Source organism: Brachyistius frenatus, unplaced genomic scaffold (assembly GCF_029030835.1).
Source record: "Brachyistius frenatus isolate BFR_SWC_R1_liver_20210118 unplaced genomic scaffold, ASM2903083v1 Contig_17, whole genome shotgun sequence".
In the NCBI taxonomy this organism is placed as follows: domain Eukaryota; kingdom Metazoa; phylum Chordata; class Actinopteri; family Embiotocidae; genus Brachyistius; species Brachyistius frenatus.
In genome coordinates this window covers 2712301-2725666 of record NW_027210616.1, presented here as the reverse complement: position 1 = coordinate 2725666, position 13366 = coordinate 2712301, and the positions used below count along the sequence as shown (strand labels likewise).

Genomic DNA, 13366 nt, shown 5'->3' with positions numbered 1-13366 from the left:
TCTGATGCTTGGCAAATAAAGTTGACAGTAGACAATGCTATAAATATAGATGTTGCCGCAAAGCTAGAAATTTTGAAACATGGATGCCTCACACACAGAAGATCTATCCCAGCTTCTAAGTGGACACCCCAGATTAGTGTCACTAATTCAATATTCAATCAAACGTGAAATGTGGTCCCAATCTCCCCTTCTGTTGCTGAGTTACAGTGTTGAATAATGGCCAGAAGTGTTTCTGCAGAACATTATGATGTCACAATGAAGTTGACCTTTTAGATACAAAATGTCATCACATCATTATTTTATCCTGTTTGACATCAGTGTGAAATTTTGTCATAATTATCTTGTGAATTTGTGATTTATGCCCAGGAATGTAGTTAGTGAGGTCACAGTGACCCTTGACTGTTCATCCTCGACGTTTGTTCATTCCTCCGGCTATGGCTATGGTTATCGACGTCACGTAAGCAAAAAAAAAAAAAAAATGGAACACATGGAGTAAAACCGCCCGGCTCGACTCCATCGTTTACTTCAAGGAATCACGACCTACCTACACACACATACACACACACACACACACACACACACACAAACACACACACACACACACACAAACACAATTAGTTTGTGCAGCATCGATTGGCCTAACTCTAACCTTAACCTAACCTCAAATCACACCTTATTCCTAACTTTACCACAACCTCAGAAATGACCTTTTGCCTCATTAAGACAGGGTTGAGGACTACTGGTCTCAAAAAGGTCAGTGTTCATATTTTTAAAAAAATATCCCAACGAGATAACTAAACACATATAAACACTCACAGTCTGATAGTGATATGCTGCCAGGAACATAAGAAATTACATGTCTGTCTGCTTATACTGAGAGCCCAGGGCACAATAAGAGACCAAACCTACTGGGAGTACTGTTCATCTGGCCTCCAAGCAGACAAGTGCCAATTAGCTGGAGAGCCTAACTCCACTGGTCCACATTCAACTATACTCACTATGCAAATTGCAGACACTGAGCTCAGTGTGTAAGGGGACACACACACACACACGTTAACTTCGTACTTTTGCATTGAGCAGATACCCCGAGCCTCCCCAGGGCCTCGAAGAAAGCCAGTGTGTCAACCTTCTTCATTCTTCTACACTAATCTTTGTTCTGTATAAAACATACTGCAGGTGTGAGAATTAATGCCAGGGATATTCCCTCTCTTCAAAGTAATTTATTTAGGTGAAGCCAGCGTTCTCAATCCTCTTATGGTATAAAGAGATTACAATTTCAGCTAAAAATCTGTATTACTAGCTGGAGGTAGCAGCATTGTGAACCCAAGCAGTGACAGCGTTTCGGTGCCTATTTGAAAACCCCAGGACCAGAGCCCGGCAGGCCTGATAACACACGGCGAGCAGAGTTAAACAGAAAGCTCAGAATGAAACACCAGCAAACACCAGCCGGCACCAAGCAAACATGCAAAAGTGTGTAACGATGGGGAGCTGTGGCATGAGATAAGATTCCCAGGGCAACAGTCATGAAGAAAACCTGCTGTCTGCCGCTCTCCTCATCCTCTCACTCTTTTCTCCAATCACAAATTCCCTCCTCATCCTCACCTCCTCAGCTCTCTATTCTCTCCATCCTCTTTTTAGCTGCTTTGCTGCCCAAAGAGGAGCTGAGCCATGGATTCCCTGAGCCAGCTGTCATGTTAAAACTTTAATTCCAGCTAAATTTCACACTCAGAGGCTTTATCTTTGGTTGAAGGAACATTAAGAGCGAAGCCTTCAGATCAGATTAAGATACATTAGGCCTCTGCATGGCGTAAAAAAGCTCAGGAGGAAGAAATGGCTTCATTGACTTGGTCTCTAAACATGTTGACGGCAGTCCTTTTGCTCTTCACTTTGGATGCTCCCTCTCAATGTGCTACTGACAACACAGACGCGGATACATTTTCATTTCATGTTTCCTATGTCGAGAAGATTTTGCAGCTGCTACAGACACACACAATCCCCCCCCCCCCATCGCTGAAATGCTCAGTCATCCCAAAATCCAAACACACACACATTCATCCTCCAAAATGTATCTTACGCCTCTATTACCACCCCAAATACACCCAGAGTAAACATGCTCCCAAACCAAGACTCATGCAGCCAAACGCACACACTCACACAAATGTAGTACAGCAAGAACTCAACCACACAACGACATCAGAATAAATCCACTTAAGATCAATAATTCACATTTCTTAAAACGCTTTAATTCTCTATAGAAAACTGGGAGGCAATTTCCCTCTTTGCTTTGTCGGAAAAGTTTTAGAGCGACCATACGCTCGGGAAGCAGAGGCATCACAGATTATAAAGGCGTGCTGAACTGAAAATGGGACATTTCAGGGGAAGGGAGGGGAGGGGAGGAGAGGGGAGGGGAGAGGTGGGGAAGAGAGGAGAGGAGAGGAGAGGAGAGGAGAGGAGAGGAGAGGAGAGGAGAGGAGAGGAGAGGAGAGGAGAGGAGAGGAGAGGAGAGGAGAGGAGAGGAGAGGAGAGGAGAGGAGAGGGGAGATATGATGATGTTTCACAGTGAATACAATATATTTTTGGGGGCTTGTGCATCACTAAATAGCCCCATCAGTGTCAAAGGGAAAGAGGTGGAAAGAAGAAACAACAAATGCTACTTTAAAGCATTAAAGGCAGACAGTGTGCATGAGTAACTAGAATCACCGCCTTGGGGTTGTATGCCTCCACAAACAAATCAAGTTTCAGTTCATCCAAACTAAAAAATGTAGAGAAGACTTTAAAAGAAAGGGAAAGAATTCGAAAATGTAATTAAATGCAATCAGTGCATTTGAAGTTTTGTTAAGCTTTGTTGTTGTTTTCTACTGCGAATCTACACTATTAGTGTGTAAATTCATTGAAAGAAACAAAGAACAGTCACATTCCTTGCATGTTTTCACATGCTTGACCAATGATTCTGACAAACACAAAGTTGTAGAGACAACAGTAGACGATGCTTCGAACATGGACGTTGCTCTAAAAAAGCTACAAATTCTAAAACGTGGAGGTCTTCAACCAGACAGTACAGAACATTTGCAGTATACAATCAGCATAGTTTCAACGTGGACACCAAAGATTAGAAATTTTGTCACAACCTTCCCTTCTGTTCCTGAGTTATGGTGCTTAATAATGGCCTGAAAAGTGTTTTTTCAGAACATTATGAAGACACAGTTAAGTTGACCTTTGTGCTTTTGTACATGAAACGTCATCCTTTATCATTTTATCCTTTTTGACATTTGTGTGAAATATTGTCCTACTTAGCATTAATTATTGACTTTTGGCCAGTTCACACAATCCTTTAACCACCAAATTCATATAAGCTCATCCTTGACACCAAGTAAACATTTGTGCCAAATTTGAAGAAATTTCCTCAAGGTGTTACTGAGATATCGCATTCACAGGAATGGGACTGACAACCTTAAAACATAATGTCAACAGTCACAGCGCAGGAAGAGGGATGAGAAGGGCCAAGAAACAGGACAATGAAAAAAGAGAAGAGAAATTACGTGGGAGAAAAAGGGGACAGGATGGTGTGAAGTGTAAAAGTGTTCTTTTTTTTTCTTGGTTGTTGTCTTGTTAATTGGGTGGCTGGTTTCACCGTGCACCACCCACTCAAAGTGGGACATGAAATGGGTTGAAGCAGAAGCCACAAACCTCCCTGTCAATACAAGTCGCCTCTCAGACACACTGCACAAACTGACAGCACAGAAAATTGGAAAGAGGGTGTAGTGGGAAACTCTACTGTAGTTACACAACCAATTATATGTGTGTGCGAATATTGGATACTGTGCATGCGTGCATGCGTGCGTGTGTGTGTGTGTGTGTGTGTGTGCGTGTGTGTGTGCGTGTGTGTGTGCGTGTGTGTGTGTGTGTGTGTGTGTGTGTGTGTGTGTGTGTGTGTGTGTGCGCACGCGCGCATGTCTACAGCAGTCCCAGTTTGCAAGACACATCACTCACGACAAAGGTGATTTACTGGGAAATGAAAGAATATCCTGAGGATCCCAGGAAGCATTCCACCAAATAGGCAGTCACACAGGAGCAATAATCACAACAGCATGTACTTTAGTGGTTCTACCCTTCACACACACCTTCAAATACTTCTAAAGCCTTAATTTGGATCTTTATTCTTTCTTGATTAAGACATTACTGGAATTCATTATTTGTTTTATTTCCAAAATGATAATTAAAAGAATTTTCTCCACTGCAGTGACTGATGCAGCAGCTGCATCAAAGTCTGTTTGTTGTCTCAAGATATTTTTGAACAGGCCAACCCTCTTTACAACACACATACAGGCACACACACACACACACACACACACACACACACACACACACACACACACACACACACACACACACACACACACACACACACACACACACACACACACACACATCTGCCTGTTGGGCAATTCCTGTCTCTACCATTTTTACGAGGTCCCCTTACAGTGCACATGGGGCTATATAACATGTCAATTAAAAAGATTTCAGTGGAGAGACTTCCCTCCCTTAAAGACATCCTGGTAATTCAGTGGCTGTCTCACCAGTGTTATCATTTGACACACAGGGAAGCCATTTATTTTCTTTGATCTCTCCAATAAGCAGCACTGACATACAGTAATATTGAAACTTCCGGTCATTATGCTGACTTGCTAAATCAAAGAAGTCTGATTTAAAAGAGCTTGGAAGTCTGATGTTCTGTGTTAAATGTGCAGCCCATACAGTATAGATGGAAAGCATGACAACGATGTGGTGAGTAAGAGATCTTCACAACACCACACTGAGTTTTGACTGATTTAAACTCATTAAGCTTATCTGTAAAGGTCAGACATTGAACTCGCTACATGTTGGATGATGGGAGTGTTTGTAGATTTGGATCAGCAACACAACCTATACCCCGTTAGTTAACAGCGACACAGTTTAGTGATGAATCTACTACGGACAACTATAGACCAAGCTTTCAAATGACATCACCAGGTGAGGTAATACATACTCGACAGGCTGTTAAAGGTCTAAGTTGTCCTGCAATAAAATGTGAACATGAACAAAAAAAACATGCCGACACACACCTGTGAAGATGTGCAGGAAGATAAGATAAAAGAAACACACATGTAAGTGTACATGACTCTAAGAAGCCTGCTTGTGATGCTGAAAAGGAAAATTAAAAGACAACATTTCAATGGAGCTCCTGTCACAGAAGCTCCTGACTGTGTCCTGCAAAGTCAGACCAGTAATTTAAGTCAAGTTATGACCCCTGGTTATTTGTTCTCAACACAAAGATAAAAAAAAAAAAATCCAGGGGGCAGACAAACAAACACTGATTTGTGCAAGTGATCAATGTGTTAGTCTTTGAGTCTGTGAGCTTGTTTTCCCTTCTTCCCACGCAAGCCCTTGAAGAGATTTAAAGGCCAGTTCAAATCATCGAACCATGTGGGCTTTATCTGAGAGGAGGAGACACTGTCACTGTCAGCAACTCTAATTGATGTTCCCTACAGTCTTAAACTTTACTATTGACACAAATAAAATGTTGCAATGGCTCACAATCCTATTGGATTAAAATTGGTGAAGCTTGTTTGTGGCTTTCATCACAGTTAATAGATGAAAGAGATGAAAACAAACAGGTGAAACATTTAATCCTCCAAGGGCTCAATGTTAATAAAAGTGTTTTCTTGCCTAAGAGTCACTGAGATATTTTAAAACTATGGTTACACTGTGCAGATTGAGTGTCTTTGTCTGTGTAGCCCATTATCCTGCTACAGCTAATCCACAGCTGTGAATAAGTATGTGAACATGCCAGGTTAAATGGACCAAAAACTAAATCACTGGATATCCCAATTCTGCAAAACACACACCCTTTTAGTTCAGTTAAATGTCAAATAAACACAATCTGGGGCTTAATTTTTCAATCTAGAGAAGCAATCAGTTTGTCGATTATAATTTATTTAATAGATTAATTATTAAGTCCATTTTCAAGCAAAAAAAGCCTAACAATTAAAGGGTTCAGCTTCACAAATAAGAGCTTTAGGTACTTTAACTTGTTTTGATTTCTACAGAATGAAATATCTTGGGCTTTAGGACTGTCGATCTGACATACCCACATACATTTGATGACATCACAAATTGTCAGTGGTGGCCATAGTTCAATCTAGTTAAATGAGAGTAACCTTATTTCTAAATTACTAGAAGTATCAGTGAAACAGCATTTAAAGTATTCCAGAGTGAAACGAAAACTGTGGGCCGGGTCTTGTTAGGAGTCATAAACTGTACATAAAAATTGGATGTAGCCTCAATTGCATCACCTGTAGGTTCCATAACGAGCAGTTCTAAAGCTCAGTTCTGATTGGCTCTGGCCATTGTCATCTTGGCAGCGCCTGACTTAGCATTGCTCCCAGCTAATCAAAAAATGGGCAAAGAGGTGGTGCATAGGTGGTGCTGAGGTGGGCCGAATGACGCTTGATTGCTGAAACCTGCAGGCAGCTAGCCAACTGTCAAGTCACCCACCTGTCATTCAAAGCAGCCCCGCCCTAAATTATGCGTAACTTCCATCCTAGTACAATTTAAACCGATAGTTACATAAACATTGTACTGCTGTAATGAGTTATAGAGATCGAAACCATTTTTTGGCTGTAAACATGTTTATTTATGCTGTAAAATTAGGCATTTCAAAATTAGAATCGATGGGGATTGACTCGCTTTTGGAGCCAGCCACAAGTGGCAATTCGAGGAACTTCAGATTTTGCCACTTCCATGTTTGCTTCATTTTTTAGGTTGACGCATGACAGAAGCGTAAAAGTGGGCATTTGATAGGAAGAAGGGGTTAGGCTCAAGTTTGTTTGCACTGCAAGTTTGAACTGTTGTTTGGGGATTCCTACACACACTGCAGTGCACAGAGCCCCACCTCCATCACTGACATCAATGATAGCTGTGCTTGGAGGAAGTTTCAGCTATCTAGTATTGACTCAGACTGAACAATAAACTCAGCTTTCTGACAGGAAACCCCTCTTATCATCTGCAAACCCCACACATGCTATTCTGTTCTTCACCTCCTCTGAAAAATGAATCCCAGAATACTCCTCTACAATATGTGTGCCTTGACTGTGTCACCAATTAGAAAAGAAAAATTGACGCACTGTGTACAAGCAATGCCTCCAAAATTAGTGGCCTCAAAACCCCTGGCCTTCACACACATTGCCCAGATCACAGCACGTGCCCCTGGGCTTGCCCTCAATCCATTTTCCACATTGCTCCCACATGGACACACGTATACAGTGGGGCTTTAAAGTTGAGAACGCCACTCTATAATGTAACAGGAGTCTTGTCCCTTCCTTCACACACAACACTAAAGTGACGCCCCACTGAATTTATCTATGTATTTCTATTTTCACGTCAGTATGAACCTATAGACAGTCTGGCTATATGTGTGGATATTCTGAATATACTGACTGAGGATTGAATATGCTGTGCATTTACTGTGGAAATGTATTTCCCTTTGGACAGAATAAAGACTCCATCTCATCAGTATTTGCACTGAAGAGGTATTATCCTCCGCATTACCTGGTGGAACTCCCTTTGATGCTGGACGGCCCCCACGTCGCCTCCTATGGGCAGCTGCTCCGACAGCTCCTCGTCCTTGGCTGTCAGCCATTCTATGATCTCCTGCAGAGAGAGTTGCAGCTTCCCACTGTTGTCGGAGAAGGCCTCTAGCCGCACCCTGCCAACACACACACACACGCACACACAAGGTTTAGTTTAGCAAATAGTAACATTTTCCAACACACCAACCAAATATTGCACCACCTTCCACTATCCAGCTTGGAAACATCCAAAACATTCATCCTCAAAGGTGTCAAATATATAAGATTTTAAGTCTCATTTGCATATTAATAGTGAGGCATGGGTTACCATATTACTACAGGACCTGTAATTTGCCCAATGATCATCTGGTTGACATCTTTTTTTTGTTATTACATTGTGGCAGGTCAGTTTGTAAGCATTATGCATGTCTTTTTAAATCAAATAAAAACATCTTATTGAAATTCATGGCCTCTTCTTGGGTATTTTGCATAGGACCTTCAGTTCCTTCTTGGTCTGAGTATTTCTCAATGTGGACAGCTATATCAAGTTCAAGAAGTGCTCAAATCAAACTGTTAAGATGTACATTCAAAATGGCCTTGTGAACTCAGCCACACGAAGGTCTGTGCTTTTCTGTCATTACAAAATATGCCTGATATGTGTCACACCATGCTGATCATATCACCCTGAACAATGCTGTATCTGGATGTTGTATTTAAGAATTGCCATCAATGATTTTTTTTTTAACAGGCATCGATCGGAGATAATTGTTATTCGAGATAATACATTAATAAATTAATTTTGTTCATGGCATTATTATTATTGAGTATGCTGCTTAAGAAGTCACTGCAGGTCTGTCAAGTAAAGTGCATAAGATTACTACAATCTAAAGTAAGGTTCTTTGGTGGCATCTTTTCAATAGCCTGGGTTCATTAACTCAAAGGTGAGCTTAAACAGTAACATTCCCTACATACAGTACCTCCTACAGTAGTAACTTGAGCCAATTTAAGAGTTAGCAAATCATTACCTAACTTTTGAAGGGAAACACGCTGAGTTTTAAAAAGAAATCCCTGTTTATAACCAGCATATGTAGCTAGATGCTACAGGTCACGTTAGAAGCTCTCCAATGTTCTTTTTTGACATTTGGACTCGGGCCAAACTTATAATCTATGATTTAACACATACACCAAGGGTTCCCTGTGGAGTTTTTGACCTCTAGCAGTATTCTGAAGCTTTTTCTCAATGAGTTGTTTGCCACTTCATATTTCTTGCACACAGAGGCCACACAAGTAGCAGAAATACGCCAAGATGTGTAGAAGTGTGGGCCAAAAGGCAAGGTGGAAGAGGACCGCTAGTAAACATGTATGTGAACAGTGCAGTATTTATATTACTTTGACAAGAAATGAGATGTTGCTTTAGTCTAATTCTGTCAGAAATCAATGACCTGTTGTGTCAAAGATTACTAAGAAATGTAATGGTAAAGCTGCTGACATCGTAACTGTAAACTGTACATGTGACAGAGCAGAAAGCTAGACAGGCGTAGCAATAACAACCAAAAGGTTTAGGGCATAAACAGTCAATTTCCTCAGCAGTAAATATACAGAATTGAGTGCTATCAAAGCAAAAACGTGCATTTGTGCAACCCAAACACACCAATATAGAGCATCACATAAAGTATGCCAAACCTACTGTAGAGGGACATCACGACACTGTCAGTCAAAGACATATATTGTGGCGCATGCATGACAAGGTGAGAGACAAGGTCACAGGTGACTGCTGCAGGTTTTCTGGAGGAAACCAGAAACAAATAACAGAGAATTTATCTGCTCACCACCTGCCAGCACCACGAGATGTCTGGGGAAGCACTGCTCTTGTATCAGTTGCACAGCTGGCACTGAAGGGTTGGGGGTGGTGTGTGTGTGTGTGTGTGTGTGTGTGTGTGTGTGTGTGTGTGTGTGTGTGTGTGTGTGTGTGTGTGTGTGTGTGTGTGTGTGTGTGTGTGTGTGTGTGTGTGTGTGTGTGTGTGTGTGTGTGTGTGTGTGTGTGTGTGTGTGTGTGTGTTTCAATTAGACACCAGGAACCAGCACTTAAATATCATTATTCCTGCAGATCACAGTTTGCCAGCAGTCACATCAGAAATGATGAGTGGGAGAGAAAGCAAGAGTCAGAAAGAGGGACAGACCAAGTGTAACCGCTCACAACGAGAGGGTGAGGCAAAAAACATAACTGGAATGATATTCAGATGACAGCAGAAGTCAAATCAGAGCAACGCTTTAGGATTTCACAGCCTAAATCTAAACAGACTTGTGAAATGCTGCCATACACAGGGTTAACTTATATACTGCTAAATTATAATGGTTACGCTCATTCATTATCTTCCGACCTGCACCATTAGCATGACACCATCAGCAATGCCACGTTAGTGACTGAAAAAGGACTGCAAGGCAATTTCCTCCAAATTGAATTTGGCACAGATGAGTTCTGACACATGAGGGATTAGGTATCACTTCAGGGATGCCAGTTGCAGGAAGGCATGTGGGAAAAAAAGCTTTAAGGGGAAAAAAGACAGAAAGGTGAAATCAAGCTTGTAAGTGCACATTTCAAAATTGATAGGCCTCTTTCTTCAACCCCCGTGTCAGAAAACCTGTGTGAAGGAGACTGAGATGTCCCCTAGCCTCTTGTTTCCCCCTCCACCTCTGCTTGCTGTCATAATTGAATCAGGGAGGAACTGCTTTTCCGTGGCCCCTGCAGAACAGGCTTTCAGTCCATAACAGGGATGAACACACACATACTGTACATACACGCGCACACACGCACGGACGCACGCGCACACACACACACACACACACACACACACACACACACACACACACACACACACACACACACACACACACACACACACACACACACACACACACACACACACACGCATACACGCACACACCATGGATGGAGAAAGGTTTCTGTTTCAAGTCAGTGCAAACCCAGGCTTTGGATATGTCTTAGTAAGGTCATCAATCAAAGGATGACTCTGGCACTTTTGCAAAGAAGACTCAAAATGCGTCAAAGCACGCAGCAGAGATTCACACAATCATGCACAAACAAACACACATACAGTTCACAGCACACTCACCCATCACTGCTGTTTCCATTACACACACAGAGGGTGAGACAAATGGAGCTTGTGCTGTAATGGAATCATCATCACATGGATGGTGCTGCCAAGAAGAACTCTAAGCTGTGGGGAGGCCAAGGCTAAAAGTTTGCCAGTATAAGAGTCTGACTGAAGCATTGTGATATCAATTTAAGTATTGTTCATGGGCCCAGTTCTGCGGCCTTAGATCTGGAGATGTCAGGGAGTTTGAGTGTACAGGTCCAGAAAGGACCAAAAGAGGAAACAGGTAGTATGTGTGAACCCTTATATCTTTGCAAAGACTAATTTGAACAGATGTTAAAGTGGCTATTACTGATTTTATTTGGGGTCAGACGAACAATCGTTATCATAACGCTATCATGTTATAACGCTATCATGTTATCACCTTATTAAAATTGCGAGTCTGATAGAAAACTGTTGCCTCTTTATAAATCTACTGGACATTTAGCAATATTAACGTGGAAATCATGTTTTTGGCCTCCATATGAATGTAAATCCAATATCCACTCTCTCTTTTTTCTTTTAGAGGCTGCTGAATAAGATGATGAAATTTATGAACTTAAGGGCTGGAAAACCAAGATGCTGAGCTGAAACTGTTAAAATACTTAATAGCGCTGGGGGAAAGTGCAGAATTGTCTACAAATCTTCCCATCCACCCAATCACATTCACTCGCGCGCCAATAGCAACAGCGCTGCCATGCAAGATGCTTGCCTGCCATCAGGAGCAACTTGGGGTTTAGTCACTTTCCCAAGGACTCTTTAGCATATGGACTGGAGGAGGTGTTGATTGACTGCCAACACTGTGATTAATGGACAACCCGCTCTACTATCTGAGCCAGAGCTGCACTGTGGACTCCTGGATCCATTGGAGCTCGGACCCAGGACCTTCAATGTGTAAAGCAGATAACCACTACAAAAGAACTAGAACGGGAACCAATTAGAAGACATATCATGGGCAAAATAGGTAGTTAACAAGAGGGCTGAGCATATCTGTTTTGGAACTGCAATGTACCAATGACAATCTGAAAAACATGGATTCAAGAACCAAAGAACCAGCCCTATCAACTTACATGGTGGAGCTTTGCATAATATCAGGCTACCAGCTCAAACCGCAGGTGAATGGCAGAGCGGTGGGTGAAGAAAGACACTGGGACTGTTTGCATGTTGACAGATTTGCATGTCCTGAATGAAGGCAAAAGTATGACAAACAAAAGTTACATTGAAGCCACTTTAAGCCATAAAGGGATTTTCTTTATTCAAAAGAACTTAGAGGTTTAATCAATGCTAAAAGAGGAACTTTAACGAGTCTCCTTTTTAAAACCTCTTCTTTCATTTTTGTTGCATACATTCCTCAAACAGGAGTAAACAGTGTCTTTATTGGGGTACTATTTTCAGCTGCAGATTTGCTGCTCGACAGAGTGTTTATGGCTCCAGGACTGTGTATGTGGGATTGTTTTAAAAATAAACTACAGTGCCCATATTCATGGAAATGCAGAAACATGTCACCCAGGGCACTAATTTGGCTGCTGGTGTGTTTTAATGGCCTTTGGACAACGATGGAGGAATAAAAATTACATGACAGGACATTGTTATGAGGATGAATTTATTTTCCATCATATTTATTTAAATAAGAAAAATGTTTCATGTTGCTGTATCCTTTCAAATTAAAGATAGGGATCGGATAATGCAGCATGACTATGAATGTCCTCACAAGTCTAGGAATGCAAACAGGTGTTTGTTTGTGTTAGGCAGTGGCTCACCTTCAGTTCTTTAAGAGCTGGGCTTATTTGTGTAACTGCTTAGTTTAAAATATATCTTTGAAAATAAGGCATGTATCTGTCTGAGAACAACAGAGGAGAAAAATTACTAGGAACAGAAATTGTTGAGGTTGTTTGTGCTGTGTTGTGTGTGTGTGTGTGTGTGTGTGTGTGTGTGTGTGTGTGTGTGTGTGTGTGTGTGTGTGTGTGTGTGTGTGTGTGTGTGTGTGTGTGTGTGTGTGTGTGTGTGTGTGTGTGTGTGTGTGTAGACTCCCCTGTGTGAGTCACTGTCTCAGGCTGCTCAATAACAGCCGACGGGCTTGATGACAACGGCAGGAATAATCAATAGCAATGGGCTAATGGGGATGCTTGAGTACACGGTAGACTGCCTCCTGTGATTGTCCTTGACACAGGACACATTTCGCACACAGACTCATCTGTTGGCAGCAGTCTCAAGATTGAATGGCAGCCAGTCTCACCAGAGAACACATGATGTGATAGTCTGAACTGTCAAAATAACAGGTATTGTTGTGGTGAAGATTGCAGACATTTTCATTTCCTGGATTAGCTTCATACAACAAAGTCATGAGAGATACAATTTGCCACCCCAACATTAGAGAGGTAGATTTTTGTTATGAATGTGAATACACAGATTCCTGCTGCAGCAGCCAAGGTAACAATCAACATCCGTTTGTCCTTGAGAATGGCAGTGAATTGTTATCAGCTCATCACTTTTGGCAGCGGTGGCAAAGAATCCTAATCGCAATGTTTTGGATGTGAATATAAAATTGCTTTCTGTTTATTCAACCTTAAGTTTTGTAGTCAGTGTAATTAAGTGTTGTTGCAA

General features: G+C 41.7%; 1 protein-coding gene across 4 annotated transcripts in view; it reads right to left on the bottom strand.

Moving 5' to 3' along the window:
• drp2 (dystrophin related protein 2) overlaps window positions 1-13366 on the bottom strand; it is a 151757-nt gene that overhangs the window by 45321 nt on the left and 93070 nt on the right. For all 4 annotated transcript variants that reach the window (XM_069694302.1, XM_069694301.1, XM_069694298.1 and 1 more), the window contains exon 3: window positions 7588-7744. In XM_069694302.1, the coding sequence (XP_069550403.1) occupies window positions 7588-7744 (157 nt within the window). The remainder of the gene's footprint in view (window positions 1-7587; window positions 7745-13366) is intronic.